Below are 15,854 nucleotides of genomic sequence, written 5' to 3' on the forward strand. Positions count from 1 at the left end.
GCCTTTAACTCTGTCCCTCCCTAAAATCCCGCAATTCCCAGCTCCCCATCCCATGGACAGCACCTCGGGCTCCACGGCGGTCCCAATCCCGGGATTAGGGCCTGGGGAGGGATTTGGGATCGAGGTGGGTCAGGGAGTGAAAGCATCCATCAGTGCAGGGAGGATGGGGGATGATTCCCCCCGTGGCAACTGCTGGAGGGAAAAACTGGGATGCAGCAGGTCCCGGCAGGAAAGCTGGTTCAGGAACAGGAATAGCTGAAAGAACTAAATATGGAAACTTGGATAAACCAGCGCTGAAGGAGGGAGATGGTTTCCTAATGGGATTCAAAGCATATAAACAAACTCAGGGAGGAGGGAGGTTGTCCAGAGGGGCCTTGGTGAGGAAGAGTTTGGAAAACCAGCCGGAATTCTCGCAGCAGGGAAAGCTCTTCCATGAAATTTCCAGCTTTGTGGAGGAATTGCCGCTTCTGGGAACTCATTTTTAGGGGAAAGTGATAATGAAAACAACATCCCTAAAAGATTCTCCGAAGGATTTTTTTTTTTTTCCAGCTGCTTTTTGATGATAGGAAATCTCACAGCCATGGAGTTCTCAGTTCCATTGGAAGCTTTTTGCTCCCTTTGTTTTTTTCTGGGATCACCAATCTCACATTAGGAAAGCTTTGGTGCTGCAGATCTCAAGCTGGGGCTGCGTGGCTCCAATTTCCTGGGAATTGCTTTCCTGGATGGACAAACCCCAAGGCTCTGAGATCCCATCAGAGCTCTCCCATCTCCGATATCTGTTAATTCCTTAAGGAGCTCGGCTTTGCCGGCCCCTCAGCGCCTTCTCCTTTCCCTTTTGGGTTTGTGCCGGCACCACGGGGGCGGCTTAACGCGATTATCCCGCTAAAACTGCCCTAAGAGGATTCCCGGGGCTCTGGATAGGGATGATCCATCCTGCTGGATGTAGGAGAGCCCAGCAGAGGTGTCCCTGTGAGGGTGACCCCGGGATCTGCAGCCCCCGTGGGTGCCACGTGCTGCCCTTCCCTGGGACGGGCTGGAAAAGTGCCCGTGGATGGATCCTGCTGCTGCTGGACAGAGGGAATGGGGACGGACACACAGGGAAAGGCTGGGAATGTCGGCGATCTTGGGGTTGTTGAGGGGGTTTGGGCTCTTGCCTAGGGGATCCTGGAGCTGCTCTGGGGCTTCCCAGGAGATTTTCGGGCTTCTTGGAGGGTCCTGGAGCTTTCCAGAGGACTGAGGCTTGCCAGGAGGATCCTGGAGCTGCCCCAGGAAGGTGTTGGGACTTCCCAGAAGGACCCTGGAGCTGTCCTGGGACATCCTGGGGTTTCCCAGGAGGGTGCTGGAGCTTTCCAGAGGACTGAGATTTCCCAGAAGGATTCTGGAGCTGTCCTGGGTCATCCTGGGGCTTCCCAGGAGATTCTGGGGCTTCCCAGAAGGGTGCTGGGGATCCCTAGGAGTGTCCTGGAGCTTTCCAGAAGACTGAGGCTTCCCAGGGGGATCCTGGAGCTGTTCTGGAGGATCCTGGAGCTGCTCTGGGGCATCCTGGGGCTTCCCAGGAGGTTCCTGGAGCTTTCCAGAGGGCTGAGGCTTCCCAGAAGGATCCTGGAAGTGCTCTGGGGCATTCTGGAGTTTCCCAGGGCGCTCCTGGGGGTGTCCTGGAGGCTCTGAGGATGCTCTGGAGGTCCTGGAGCTGCATTCAGGGAAGGAGAAGCTGCACCTGGAGAAGGGGCTGGAATTCCCAGTGGGGATTCCCTGGAATAACCCAGTCCCTGCCCTGGCCCCTCTGGAAGTGCCCAGTGGGATGAGCTGCTGGAGCTGGGTCAGCTCCTTCCCTGCTGGAGCCTGTGTCCCACTTCTGGCAGGAGCAGGAGCCCTGTGGAGACGCTGGAAAATCTCCTGGCAGGAGCAATCAGGTCACCAGTGCTCACCAGTTGGATACTGGGACAGCCAGGGGGTTGAACTGGGCAGGAAAAGGAAAAGTGGGAATATTGGGAATGAGGCGTCCCAGTCAGCACCAGCCTGAGCACCTCAGCTCCCAGTGCTGATCCTAAAATTTTGTGGGGGTTTTTCTGATTTCTGTCGGCTCTTCCTTAGGAAATGAAGGCTGGACAAGAAGGGAGAACAGGATTCCTATGGGAATTCCCATCTGGATCAGAAAAGGTAAAACTTCTTGGGACACAGGTTCAAATCTGAGCACAAAAGGGGACCCACGAGCCTGGACTTGACCCTGCATCATCCCTCAGGAATTTTGGGCTCCCAAGGAATCCTTTGGCAATACCCAACAGTCAAATTATCTCCCATGGGGTTTAATTTCAAAGCAGAAGGTTTAAAAAAAAAAAAAAAAGAATGTCCAGGTATAGATATATCCTTAAATATCCTTAAATATCCTTAAATATCATATGGATCATCCCAGCTAGGACAGGCACCAGGTGGGAATGTGCCACAAAGGGTCAGGCCCCAAAATCTGGCCCTAAATGCCCCCTTTTTTCCTGCAGATCCATAAAGCAGCGTGTCCATGTCCAGAAAGAATTTCCCTCCAGGTTTTCCTGTGCCTGTGGATTATTGCCCCAAAGCAACAGCTTGTTTGGGATAAATCCAGAGTCCTGCTGGAACGGGAATCCCGGGGGATGGTGGGGGCTGAGCTGGGAAGGGCCAGCCTTGGCCCTGCTGCTTTTCCTTGGTGCCAAACGAATCCAAGGCTCCCAAATCCAAGTCTGGGGTGCAGTGGGAAGCGTGGGAGGGATGGGATGAGCAGGTGGAAGGTGCTGGGTGAGTCCAAACTCATCAAAGCCCCACCAAATTCCCGCAAAAGCACTTTCTCCTTTCCTTTTTTTTTTTTTTCTTTTTTTTTTTTTTTTTTTTTTTTCTTCCCCTTCTCTCTGTCTCTTGTTTTCCTTGGCTCCTCCACGTTCCGGGCAGGCTGACAGGGAGCTCTGTGGAACTGCAATCCCTGTGGGAAAAGCTGAGCAGCTCCAGACAATGGATCCATTGCTGCTGGAAAAGGGAGCAGGTGGGGAGGAAACGGAGCTGCACAAAAGGATCCGGGAGGAGGAGGAGGAGGAGGAGGAGGAGGAGGAGGAGCAAGGGGAGATTGTCCAGAAATCCCTGGAGAGAAGCTGGATCCAAGCTGGGTGCTCTGACAGCTGGGCCTGGCAGGAGCAGCAGTGCTGTAATTAATTAATTAATTAATTAATGAGGCGTTTTCCAGAGAATTGTGGGGATGGATGGTCGGTGATGAAATAGAAGGAAACAGCTCAGAAATTCGGGAATTAAAAAAAAACTCAAAAAACAGAAGGAAACAGCTCAGAAATTCGGGAATTAAAAAAAACCTCAAAAAACAGAAGGAAACAGCTCAGAAATTCGGGAATTAAAAAAAAAAAAAAAAAAAAAAAAAAAAAAAAAAAAAAACAACTCCAAACTGGAGCGGCCATGAGGGTGGGGAATGGATTTGCCAGGGAAGCTGTGGCTGCCCCATCCTGGGAAATGTTCAATTCCAGGTTGGAGCACCCTGGGATAGGGGGAAGTGTCCCTGTCCATGGCAGGGGGTGGGATTGGAGGATCCTGAATGTCCTTCCAACCCAAACCCACTCCGTGATCCCGACTTTTATTTCTCTTGGCTGCCTCGCAAGTGCCCTCAGTCTCGAGACTTCCAATAAAACTGCAGGAATTTTGCTGTGAGACATTTCCCATTCCAGTGCCAGCACGGAGCCTCTGGGGCAGCCAAGCTCTCAACCCACGGAGGACACACGAATTTGTCCCATTTCCTCCATTTCTTCCACAAAAAAAACCCCCACAAATCCCAAATCCCTGTGCTTGAAGGGAATGGGATTTTTGTCCCCTGGCAGGGTGGACCCAGCCCTGTGAGATCCCACTTTCCTTTCTCATCCCAAACAATATTTCAAGGGATTTATTTTTATAACCTGAACAATGATATTAAAAACGAATACTAAAAAAAGAAACTCGGCCAGGCTGCAAATTGGGCCACCAGAAGGACAACGAGGGGGCAAAAAGATGGGAGTCAGTCCTAAGGAAAAGGGAATTTTTTCACAGGAAAAATCCTGAGGCAGCATGAATTACCCCACAGTGTCCTGGAGGCAGGAAAGCTGGGAATTGTGAGAGCTGAGAGCAGGGCACAGACTTTGGCAGGAGAAAAATCTTCCTGTGCTGAGGGAGCAGCTCAGCCAGGATTCACTGGAATGTCCCTGGATGATCCCTGGGATTGCACTGCCAGGGATATCCTGGTGGAGTTGCTCTCAAATGGATGTGCAGAAAGGCAAAAAAAAAAAAATTCTGTTGGAAATGCAAAAAATTCCAACAGAAATCTACTTTACTGCTCTGTTAATTGACGTAATTAATCCATAAAAGCAGAATTCCAGAGATTCCTGAGAATCCTACCATGGATAATAACACACATCCACCCAGGGGTGGGAATAAATTCCTCCATGGAATTGTGAGGATCCACAGCATGAAAGTGTCCCAAGGAAAGGGATCCTGGAGGATTTTTGGGATGGGATCCCTGCAGGAAAGGAGATGGCAAATCCCACATGAGGAACTGGGAATGAGGCTCCAGCCCTCCGAGGCTTCAAGGAAAAACTTCAAAAAGAATTAAAATCCACCTCCCATTAAAATACAAATCCCCCACTAATTTTCCTCGTTATTCCCGTTGAATGTTGTTCCAGAACTGATGGATTTGAGGGGAATGTCAAGGCAGCTTTTATTTCTCCTCCCTTTGGGGTTGCTTTTGGAGGTTTTTTTTCTGATTATCAGCTGCTTTGATTCTTCACTCTGAGAGAAAAAAAAAGGATCTTTAATTCCTTTATCTATTTAAGTCGATTTAAGGAATATTTTTTCTCCTACAATATGAACAATCAGAACTCTGTGGTCTCCCAGATATGTAAAATAGTTCTTTTTTTTTCCTTTGTGGGCAGATATAGTTGAACTACATAATGAGACTCTGGGAGTGAGTCAACTCAGGAACACTGGATGTATTTAAATTCCATTTCAAACGAACTCCTATTAAAAAAAAAAATCTTAAAAAATGCCAAATCGTGGTGTGGAGAAAAGTTCATTGCAACTCATCGTTGTCCAACATCTCTAATGGATTTATTTACCACCCAATTTATTACGAGGATCCTTGAAAGAGAAGCAAACATGTTTGGAAAACATCGCAGCATTTTTATTTTTTTTTTTTTAATAAAGTAGGAAAAACATTGGAAAGCTCCTCACACGAGGCCTAAAGCTGGACACGCGAGGGTTTAGGACAGGGCAGATCTGTGTCAGAGCCAGAGTTTGGCTGTCCCTCAAGGCACGGTCACCCTGAGAACTCTCCCGGTTTGTCCCGAATCCTCCCAGTTTGTCCCGATCTCTCCCGGTTCGTCCCGGTTCCTCCCGGTTTGTCCCGATCTCTCCCGGTTTGTTCCCATCCCTCACGGCCCCTCACGTTCTTCCCGCCCCCCCCTCAAATCTCGCGAGATCTCCGCCAGGTCCCGCGCCCGCGCGCGCCGCCGCGGCCCAGCCCGGGGAGGGGAGGGAGGGGGGGGACAAAAAAGGGCGGAGCCTCCGCCCCGTCGCCTCACGGCCCTGCCGCCATCTTGTTTCTCGGCCGCTCAGCGTTCACTCCGCTCCGGCCGCCCCCCTTTCCCCCCCTCCCCCCCGCCTCTTGCCGGCCGCACCGGAGGCAGCGCGGGCAGCGGGCGGAGCAGGCGGAGGTCGCGGCGCCGGCCGCCCCGGTGAGTAGGCGGGGAACGCCGCGGGGGGGAGGCGGTGGCGGCGGCGGCCCGTGAGGGGGCGCGGGGCGGGGGCGGCCCGAGGGGTCGTTACGGCCCCCCCCCCCCCCTCCGCTTCACCAACGGCTGCGCTGCGATTGGCTGGGGCGCGGCGCGCTCGCTGATTGGCCCGCGAGAGGGAGGCGGGAGCGGGGATTCCGGCGCTGATTGGATGGCGGGGTGCGGACCGGGGAGAGGACAGCGAGCGGACCGTTGTCCCGCGCGGGGTGGGGGGGGCGGTGGGGCCTGAGCGGGCCCGGGCGGACTCGGGACCCCCGTCCTGAGAGCCGGGACTCGGGGCCGGCGGAGCCCGGGACCCCCGTCCTGAGAGCCGGGACTCGGGGCCGGAGGAGCCCGGGACCCCCGTCCTGAGAGCCGGGACTCGGGGCCGGAGGAGCCCGGGACCCCCGTTTTGAGGGCCGGGACTCGGGGCCGGAGGAGCCCGGGACCCCCGTCCTGAGAGCCGGGACCCGGGGTGGTGGAGCCCGGGACCCCCGGGATGAGCTTTAAGGTCTCTTTCACTCTAAGCATTCCTGGTTGTGAGAATCCAAGGCAGGTTGTGATCCTGATCTGTGTGAGAAGGGAGTGCGAGGGGGTAGAGAGGAGCTCGGATGTTTAGGTTTTGATTTGATTTTAGGAAGAAATTCTTGGCTGTAAGATTGGATTGGATTTCCCAGAGAAGCTGTGGCTGTCCCTGGATTCCTGGAAGTGTCTCAGGCCAGGTTGGATGGGGCTTGGAGCAACCTGGGATAGTGGAATGTGTCCCTGCCCATGGCAGGAGGTGGCACTTGGTGATTTTTAAGATCATTTCCAACCCTTAACATTTTGTCATTCCATGATGCTGTTTTACCAGTCTTTGGGATTTTTGCCATCCAAGCCTTGAGAAGTTTCTTCAGGCTCTGCCACAGCATTTGGCAAGAAGAGGGGCAGGACCATGACAAGGCAGTTGAGGGTTTCTGATATTATCATTGTTTAATCTGTGCTCAAAAAGCAGCAAGAGCTGTGAGAACATCTTTGGTCTCCCTAAATCCTGTTTTTTTCCCAAGCCGAGGGAATAAAAGAAATGCTCCCAGGTAACTGGTCAATGCCAGGGCACTGCCAGCAGTGTGGGTGTGGCCTGGATAACCGGGAATTCTTTGGGGCTGGGTGGGATTCCATTCAGGTGGGTTCCTCGTGCAGGTGTTTGAGGGTGTCAGGGCAGCTTTGGGGTGGCTGAGCTGTGTCCCGGGGCCACCTCCAGAGCCTGGAGCTCTGGCACATCCCAGGTTGCTCACAGAAGCAGGAACAGTAGCCCTGGCTACTTTTCCAAAGCACTTCTGAGCCATTTCTTTCGATGAATGAAATATTTTTGATGGATTTGGGAATAAATCTCCCATTTTTCCATTGCTGTCTGAGCATGGACAATTCAAAGCCCATGAGCTCGTTAACTTTTCCAACCAGCCCTGCAAACCAAACCATCAAATCCTTGCCAATATCCTGGGCCTTTCCTTAGGATTTTTCCTTAAACGAGGTTCTGGTTTTGGACTGGGCTGTTTCTGCTGGAGCTGTTTGTCCTCGTGCTCTGTGACAGCCTCAGCTCACCTGGGCAGTGTGGTGACAACAGTGTCACACCTGGCTCTGGCATAACCAGCGACAGGATCCCAGGGAAGGGCTGGAGCTGTTCCAGGGGGGGATTTAGGGAAAGGTCTGGGGTTCTTGGGGGGCACTGACCAGGGAATGGGAACATTCCTGAGCCTGCCAGAGCTCCAGGAATATTTGGACACCCCTCCCAAGGATGCACAGGCTGGGATTGTTCAGGAGTTGGACTGGATTATCCTTGGGGATATTCCATGATTCTGGGATCCAGCAGAATCCCTGACTGCTCATTCCAGGCAGGAATAGATGTGATCTCAACTCTGGTGACCTTGAGCCAGGCATTTTTCCTGCCTGGCCTCATTAGTCTGTGCTTGATCAAGATAAATCCTGTTTGTCCAAGCACATTTCCACGGGAATCACAGGCAGTGGAAATTCCTAGAAGTGTCTCAGAGAGGCAGGTGACAGCTACAGGGTTCAGAACATTCCTTTCTCCCGATGTTTTCCCAGGAACTCTGGAGTTCATGGAGTGGTTTGAGTTGAGAGGGACCTTAAATCCCATCCAGTCCCACCCATTCCATGGGCAGGGACACCTCCACTATCCCAGGTTGCTCCAACCTGGCCTTGGACACTTCCAGGGATCCAGGGGCAGCCACAGCTTCTCTGGGAATTCCATCCCATCCCCTCCACAAAGAATTCCTTCCCAAAATCCCATCCAAACCCTCTTGTGATTTCAGAGCAAGAACAGCTGCAATGCTTGGAATAAACCCTTTAGGGCTTCCCAAATTAATTCAGTGGGGGTTTTCCACAAATAACAATGCAGGTCTTCCCAAAAGTAATTTGGGGTTTTCACCCCCACAAATAAACCATTTACTGCAGGTCTTGCTAAAATTAATTTGAGGTTTTTATCCCCCCCACAAATAAACTCTTTACTGCAGGTCTTCCTAAAATTAATTTGAGGTTTTTTATCTCCCCCACAAATAAAACTTTTACTGTGGAACTTCCCCAAATTACCCAGTTTTTCTTGTCAGGAGGAATCATTAACCACTCTGTGAGCATCAGCTGTTCCTGTGGGTCATTCCCAAGCAGCTTTAGGTCCCTTGGGCTGTGCCAAGGCACGAGGGATTGTGTTTGGCCAGTCAGAAACCCTTGGAATTCCAGAATTCCAGCCAGGCATTCCTGGCTTTGTGCTGGCTTTGTTTTTTTTACCACCCAAAGCACCTCACATAATTCCAATAGTCAGAATTCCGAAGCTTCCAGGCCCTGTTTTTTATCTGAGGAATGACACAGGAAGAGAACAGAGTGTATTTATTTTTTTTTAAGGCTGTGTTTTAACCAATTCTATTCCCCCCAAATCATCAGGAAGATCTATTTTTAAATTAATCTCTCCTCGTTATCAGATTCAAAGTGATTTAATCTGCAGGGCTGGTCAAGGCTTGGCTGTGCTTCCCAATATTTTTTGCCCCTGGATAATCCCGTCAGCAGGAAATTATACTTTGGAATTATAGCTCAAAATCCACTGGGGTGTTGTTGATAAAACTGGGATTTGTGCATCCAGAGGTTAAAACATCACCTGGTTTCCACAACTTTTTTATTGTGGACCATTCCCGTTCTGTACCCACAACATTCCCAAATTCCCATCCCATCAAAATGCCCACTTCTATTTTTTTTGTTTGTTTTGGTTTTTTGTTGTTTGTTTGTTTTTTTCCTCTCATCCCGTGGAATGTTTGTGGGATCCCGATAATGGGATAATGGGGCACAAAGGGATTGCAGTTCTGGGATCATCAGGACAGGACAAGGAGCTGCTGGAGAGAGTCCAGAGAGAAGATTTGGGGTCTGGAGCATCTCCCTGATGAGGAGAAGCAGCAGGAGCTGGGTTGGCTGTGGCCCTGCTGGAATGAATTATTCCTGAGAATGAATTATTCCAGATTTGTCCAAGCTGGAGCTCGCAGGAATCCTTGTGAGGAAAGGCTGGGAGAAAATCCCATCAACCCGTAAAATGTCCCCAAGGGGTGTCAGAGATGGTGGCAGGCTCTGTGCAGGGACAGGACGAGGAGCAGAAATTAAACCACAACGAGTTCACCTCACCCTGAGGAAGAACTGAATTCCATGAGGGTGCCAGAGCCCCGGAACAGCTGGAGGCTCCCTCTGGGGACATCCCACCTGGAGCTGTCGCTGTGTCACCTGCTCCGGGTGACCCTGCCTTGGCAGTGGGCTTGGGCTGGGTGATCTCCAGAGGTCCCAAACATTTCTGGAATTCCGGGATCCGACCGCGCGCGCTCCCGCCGCGCCTCGCGCACGTGCGGCCCCCGCGCTCCGCCGGGAAGGTGTGGCGGGAACCGCCGTGATTGACAGCCGCGCGGGCCAATCAGCGGCCGCCTCCGCCAGCCTCCTCAGGCGTTTGAATAGGAGGCGAGGCGGCCAATCGGGGCGGGGCTTGGGGGCGGGGCTTGCCTGACCCCTGCGGCCGCCGCTCAAGGTAACTTTAAAGCAGGAAGCGGCCGGCGAGGCTGCGCCGCGGCGCCGACCAATGGGAGCGCGGGGCCGCGGGGCGCGCAGCCAATGGGAGAGCGCGGCCGCGCGGCGCGCGGCCAATGAGCGCGGGCGGGGGGCGGGCCGGGCGCGCGCAGCGGGGCGCGCGGGGCCGCCGCCGTTAAAGGGGCCGCGGGCACGGCCCGGCCGGGCCCGGCCCGGGGAGGGGAGGGGGGGCGGCCCCGCCGCTCCCGGGGTCACTCAAAGACAAAGCCATGGCGGGGAAGCCGCGGCCGCGGGCACGGCCGGCGGTGAGTCCTGGGCGCTGCCGCTGCGGTGGCGGCGGGGGAGGGCGGCCCGTGCGCCGGGGACAGGCCGCGGCGGCGGGGGATGCTCGTGTGTCCCGGTATGAGAGCGGGTGAGGCGCGGCGGGACGCGCCCGGTGCGGGATTTAGGGTTGAACCCGCCGTGCTCCTCACCCTCATCTCCGGTAACAACGTGAGGGCAGCGATGGGAGGGGGGGACAAAGCAGCGCTGCCCTCAGCTCGGTGTACCCCGAACACAACGGCGGCACCCCCGGTGCTTTGGTAGCCCCGCCGAACCGGGTGGGGAACGGGCTGGGCAACAACAGAGCCGCGACACCCCCAAACTCCCCGCGTGTGCCGGCAGCCTTTTGTTACGTTTTTTTTTGTGGGGAACTCGTGGGCGAAGGTCACGGGGGTGCGGGGGTTTCGCGGTTCAAGCGGGGCCCAGCGGAGCCCCGGGACCCCTCCCCGAGCCCCCCCGGGCCGGGCCCGGCTCCGGCAGCGCCGCAAACCCCGGCTGGGAGCGGGGCCTGCACGAGTGACCTTGAAATCCCAGAGCTCCGAGCCGCCACTCTGAAGGACAAAGTTTGTTTGCGGCACTTTGGACCGAAAAGAAAAAAAAAAAAAGATGGAAAAAGAAAAAAGAGAGAGGGACAAAAAAAAAAAAAAAAAAAAAAAAAAAAGCGGAGCTGCTGGCAGTGAGTGAGGGCATGAAGGACACGGGGGTAGCTGGAGATTAGAATTAAAGTTGGGTTTTGGCGAGAACACCGCGGACATTCCTGCTCCTCTGAGATGCTTTTCCCTTTTTTTTTTTTTTTTTTTTTTAACCTTTTTTTTTTTTTTTTTTTGTGTCCTTTTTCTCATCTCTGCTTGTTGACCTTTAAAAGCGCTGCTTTGGAAAATTTGGGATCATTCAGCTGCAGTTTCATGTCAAGGTTTTAAAATTGCGGCTCCTTGAACCTGAGCTTCACCTCCCGGCAGGATTTCCTTCGTTCTGAGTTTAATTTGGTTTTAATTCCAAATTATTTCATCTCGGGTTTGTTCAACTTCTTGGCTTTGTCACAATTTCAGTGTGAGTGAAGGGAATGAGAGGAGAAATTGTCCCCAAAAATCACCTTTTAATAATTCAGGAATTTTTTTTTTTTTTTTTTTTTTTTTTTTGGAGCAACTTCTGGAGCCGGCCAGGCTCGGGGGATTTGCTGTGAGCATGAAGGTCATTGACAGCATCTTGAAACAAAACAAAAAAAAAATAATAATTCAATATATTTTCCTTTAAAATTAATGTATATCCAACTTTTGAGTGTTGGGCAACCTACAGCTCCAATAAATGAGAATTAAAATCATGTCAAAATCTTGATTCCAACCAATATTTGGAATATTTTGATTTTGCAGGAGGCTGAGCAAGGGTAGGTCCTGCTTGATCTTTGTAGGTCGAGAGCCTGGGAAATGTGAAAATTGATTTATTAACAAATTTTTTTTGATTTTTATTTTTTTTCCCAGCTTTGGAAGAGCAGGAAGGTCCCATTTTAAGGAATGAAGTTTGAGTGTCCCTTCTGCTCCAAAGATCTCAATTTTTTCTCAAAAGATCTGAATTTTTCTCTCAAAAAAAATTCAGATTTTTTTTGTTGTTCTCTAGAAGTTTTATTCTCTAAAAGTTTGGGGTTTTTTTAAATTTTTATTCCCTATTAGTTTGATTTTTTTAGCTTTTATTCTCTAAGAGTTTGATTTTCTACCTTGATTTTCCCAGCTGTTCGCTTTTCCAGGAGGTTTTTCCCTGTAAAATTTTGATTTTTCTCTTCAAATTTTAACCTAAACCAACCCTTGAGCCACCTCAGTGAGCGTGTCAGGGCTTTGGGTCACCTTTCAGCCACTAAATTTGGATTTTATTTCATTTCATCGGGCTCATATCTCGGATTTCTATAATCTGTATTTTAATTACGTTGCCTCATGAGGCGGTTTCTTCATTTCGAGGTGTAAATGAATTAAATTTGGTGAATTTTGAACCTAAAATCGTGAATTATTTACGTTTTTTTTAAGCTCTTTAATTAGTTCAAATCTTTAATTATGCTGAAGAATAATTTATTTTTTATTTCAGAGGGTTAAAAACCATAACAAAAATAAAGTTCAGGGCATCACCAAAGCATCCTGAGAGTTAAAAAATGAGATTTTTTTGGGAGTTATTCCCAAAAGCTGAAGGGATTTTCTTGTCATTTTTTATTTGGTCACTTCCTGCTCAAAGCAGAGCAGGAATTCTCCATTTTTATGGGGGAAGATTTGCATTTTTATAACACCAATAAAAATAAAATAAAAGTGAAAAAAAAAAATAAAAATTAGACCATCCTGGCTGCCTGTTGGGCTTGAATTATTAGGAGGGAAAAACTTTTATGAAAAAGAATTAATTTTAACTTTTGGGTGATTAAATAAACTTATTAAATTTCTAAAATTTATTAAATAACATTTATTTATCCCAAATTTCTTTGGAATAAAGGGGTTGGGATCCAGGTCCCTCCTGCCCATTTTTGCCTCACTGGGAGGGAATTTGGGGCAGAATTTATAGAATTTCAAAGTGCAATAATCCCAAATATTCCTCAATAAAGCACCTGCACTTCTCAGGTTTTGATTTTTCCCAAAAAACTTTTCCAACCTAAATCCCCCCCTGGGTCACTCAGGGCAGAATTTAATTCCTGAAATAACCTCCCAACCTCTTAAAAATTTGGTTTAAAACGTTCAAAATTTGGTGATTTCTGGGTTTTTTAAGCAGAATTTCAGCTTTTCCCTGAGTTTGTTTCCATCCCCTTTTCCCAGTTTTCTGTTGGATTTTAAAACATCATTTTGAAAGAATCTTTTTTGGATCAATAAATCAGTGTTAAATGTAAAAAGTCTTTAATTCTGATTGGTTTTAGTTGTTTGGTTTTTTGTTTTTTTTTTTTTTAATTTGTTGCCTGTCCATAGTGCTGGGTGTTTTATGTTTTAATAATTATTAATTAATTTATTTATTTGATAATTAAATCATCATTTTAATAAGTGGAGTGATGGTGGTGCTGTGGGTTTAATGATTAATTAGCTTTAATTATTCTAGTTTTCCTGCTTTTTTTTTTTTTTTTTTTTTTTATTGTTACAAATTTGGAAATGGGAGAGGGATTTGGAATAAGGGGGGAATGGATCCCTGGAATTTTGGGATGGAATTCCCAAAAAATCTGTGGCTGCCTCATCCCTGCAAGTGTCCCAGGCCAAAGTTGGGATTGGGAAAATTCTCCTTATCCATGGCAGGGTTTGGAAAAAAATCAGGATTTTTTTTTTTTTTTCCCCAATCCAAATTCCCACCATTTTCCCATGGAATCCTGAAAAAAAAAAAAATGGGAATTTTGTTTTTTCCCCAAGCCAAATTCTCACCATTTTCCCATGGAATCCTGAAAAAAATTGGGATTTTTTTTTTTTCCCCAAGCCCAGTTCCCAGCATTTCCCCATGGAATCCTGCAGAAAATAAAACCATTCCAAGTTTTCCTTGGGAAATGTGGAATTAAATTCCTTGGGAAATGTGGAATTAGAATTAAACTATTCCAAGTTTTCCTTAGGAAGTGTGGAATTAAATTCCTTGGGAAATGTGGGATTAAATTCAATGGGAAATGTGGAATTAAAATAAAACCATTCCAAGTTTTCCTTGGGAAATCTGGGCTGCACATTTAGGAATTCCTGTTTGGGGAGATTTGGAAATTCCTGTTTGGGGAGATTTGGGAATTCCTGTTTGGAGCAGGTTTGGGAATTCCTGTTTGGGGCAGATTTGGGAATTCCTGTTTGGAGCAGATTTGGGAATTCTTGTTTGGGGCAGATTTGGGAATTCCTGTTTGGGGAGATTTGGGAATTCCTTTTTGGGGAGATTTGGGAATTCCTGTTTGGGGCAGATTTGGGAATTCCTGTTTGGGGAGATTTGGGAATTCCTGTTTGGAGCAGATTTGGGAATTCCTGGCCAATTCCTGTGCCTGTTTCTGGGGGAATTTTCTGATGTAATGAGGAAAAAAAAAAAAAAGCCACACCAAATATCCTGGAGATGTTTCCCTATGGCAAATCCTTTGGGATTTATTTCCCATTCCTGGCTCTTTGATGTTGGTGACTCTCCCAGAATTCCCAATCTTTCCAGGATCTTGGGAATTCCTGTCACACAGGGAGCTCTGCAATTCCCAAGCATTTCCTGGTGTTAATGGGAGCTGGAATTCCTTGAGGAGTTCCTTGTCCCAAACCTTGATCCAGGGATTTCTTGAGGAGGGGAATTTGGTGGAGCTGATCCAGAGCTGGAAATGTCCCCAAGGATGAGGACAGGGAGGATTAGGGAAAGGCTGATCCCACTGATTTTCCCTTTTTTTTTTTTTTTTAATTTACCTCAAATCTGTTTGCAGAGATCCCAAATTCCCTGGATGCACGGATATCCTCTGGAATAAATGGAATAATCAAATTTCTAACACCTCAGGGCTAATCAGCCATCATCAATTAAAAGATTTGGAATTCAAATCTTCCTGATTTCTGCATTTTACAGATACTTAATTCCTGCTGTTGATCCTATCCAAGGAAAAGAAGGATTTGAAAACTGGAAAGCCACAAAACGACACTTTGGTGTGAAGCAAATGATCGTTGTACTTTTTTCTATGGAAAAATAAATTTAATTAAAAAAAAAACAAAACAAAAACCACCAAACTGTGAGGCTGTGAGACCTGGGCTGACTTTTCTCCTGATGGTTTTCCAGAGGGATTAACCCTTCCCTGAATTCCTGCAATCATCCCATTCCACCTTCCCCTATCCCAGCTGCTCCAACCTGAAACATCCCATTACCGTGTCAAACCCATCCCAACCTTTTAGAGGAAGGAATTTCTTCCCAAAATTTACCCTAAACTCATGGATTTGAAGCCATTTCGTTCTTTTAATCCTATTTTTTTTTTGTTTCTTTTGGTTTTTTTTGTCCCTCCCTCTCTCCCAGCTGCCAGCATGGCCACGGACGGTGGCTTTGGCACGGCCGGCAGCAGCGATGCCCAGCAGAGCCTGCAGTCCTTCTGGCCACGGGTGATGGAGGAAATCAGGAACCTCACCGTGGTGAGCATCCCCAGGGCAGCTGGGAATTCCCAAAAAATAAAAAAAAAATCAGGGAAAAATTCCTGTCAAGGATCAGCTGCTCGGCGTGAGCCTGGTCCTGGTGTGGGATCCGGGAAATCGGGGTTTTGTGGGGTAAAGGTGGTTTAGGATGTGAGTGATTATCCCCAAAAAAAAATGGAGATGGAAATGGAATTGTGGCAGAGTTACAAAATCATGGAATGGTTTAAGAAGTGAGGAATAATCCCTCTGAAAACTGGAGATGGAAATGAGCATGGAATGGTTTAGGATGTGAGCGATAATCCCCAAAAAATGGAGATGGAGATGGAATTGTGGCAGAATTCTAAAACCATGGAATAGTTTAGGAATTGAGGAATAATCTCCCAAGAAATGGAGCTGGAAATGGAATTGTAGCAGAATTATAAAACCCTGGAATGGTTCAGTCAGTGAGGATGAATCCCCCAAAAAGTGGAGGCAGAAATGGAATGTGCCAGCATGGCCACGGACGGTGGCTTTGGCACGGCCGGCAGCAGCGATGCCCAGCAGAGCCTGCAGTCCTTTGGCCACGGGTGATGGAGGAAATCAGGAACCTCACCGTGGTGAGCATCTCCAGGGCAGCTGGGAATTCCCAAAAAATAAAAAAAAAAATCAGGGAAAAATT

General features: G+C 48.8%; 1 protein-coding gene and 1 long non-coding RNA gene across 3 annotated transcripts; both read left to right on the forward strand.

Moving 5' to 3' along the window:
* Window positions 1–20: 20 nt before the first annotated feature.
* On the forward strand, window positions 21–5,225 carry LOC148221299 (uncharacterized). Of its 2 annotated transcripts, XM_088178512.1 has the most exons (4): window positions 21–124; window positions 2,095–2,160; window positions 2,920–3,169; window positions 4,929–5,225. In XM_088178512.1, exons 1-4 carry the CDS (start codon window positions 53–55, stop codon window positions 4,991–4,993), a joined length of 453 nt encoding a protein of 150 aa, XP_088034638.1. In that variant the 5' UTR covers window positions 21–52; the 3' UTR covers window positions 4,994–5,225. The 2 variants fall into 2 exon arrangements, 1 of the variants encoding a protein (XP_088034638.1); XR_015808348.1 differs by lacking the exon at window positions 21–124 and adding an exon at window positions 277–1,913 and having other exon boundaries at window positions 2,920–5,225.
* Window positions 5,226–9,977: 4,752 nt separating this feature from the next.
* Window positions 9,978–14,795, forward strand: LOC148221300 (uncharacterized). The gene is made up of 2 exons (XR_015808344.1): window positions 9,978–10,120; window positions 11,002–14,795. It is a non-coding gene; the product is annotated as an uncharacterized LOC148221300 (long non-coding RNA).
* Window positions 14,796–15,854: the final 1,059 nt, after the last annotated feature.

The sequence above is a fragment of the Sturnus vulgaris genome, chromosome 24, assembly GCF_052056855.1.
Source record: "Sturnus vulgaris isolate bStuVul1 chromosome 24, bStuVul1.hap1, whole genome shotgun sequence".
NCBI classification, from domain to species: domain Eukaryota; kingdom Metazoa; phylum Chordata; class Aves; order Passeriformes; family Sturnidae; genus Sturnus; species Sturnus vulgaris.

Excerpts from the sequence above, each read along its gene's own strand:
- LOC148221299 (XM_088178512.1), top strand. The coding sequence starts at position 53 with ATGGACAGCACCTCGGGCTCCACGGCGGTCCCAATCCCGGGATTAGGG. Across the intron at positions 125-2,094 it reads GGGAGGGATTTGGGATCGAG|GAAATGAAGGCTGGACAAGA; the intron begins GTGGGTCAGGGA and ends GCTCTTCCTTAG. Across the intron at positions 3,170-4,928 it reads CTGGCAGGAGCAGCAGTGCT|ATATAGTTGAACTACATAAT; the intron begins GTAATTAATTAA and ends CTTTGTGGGCAG.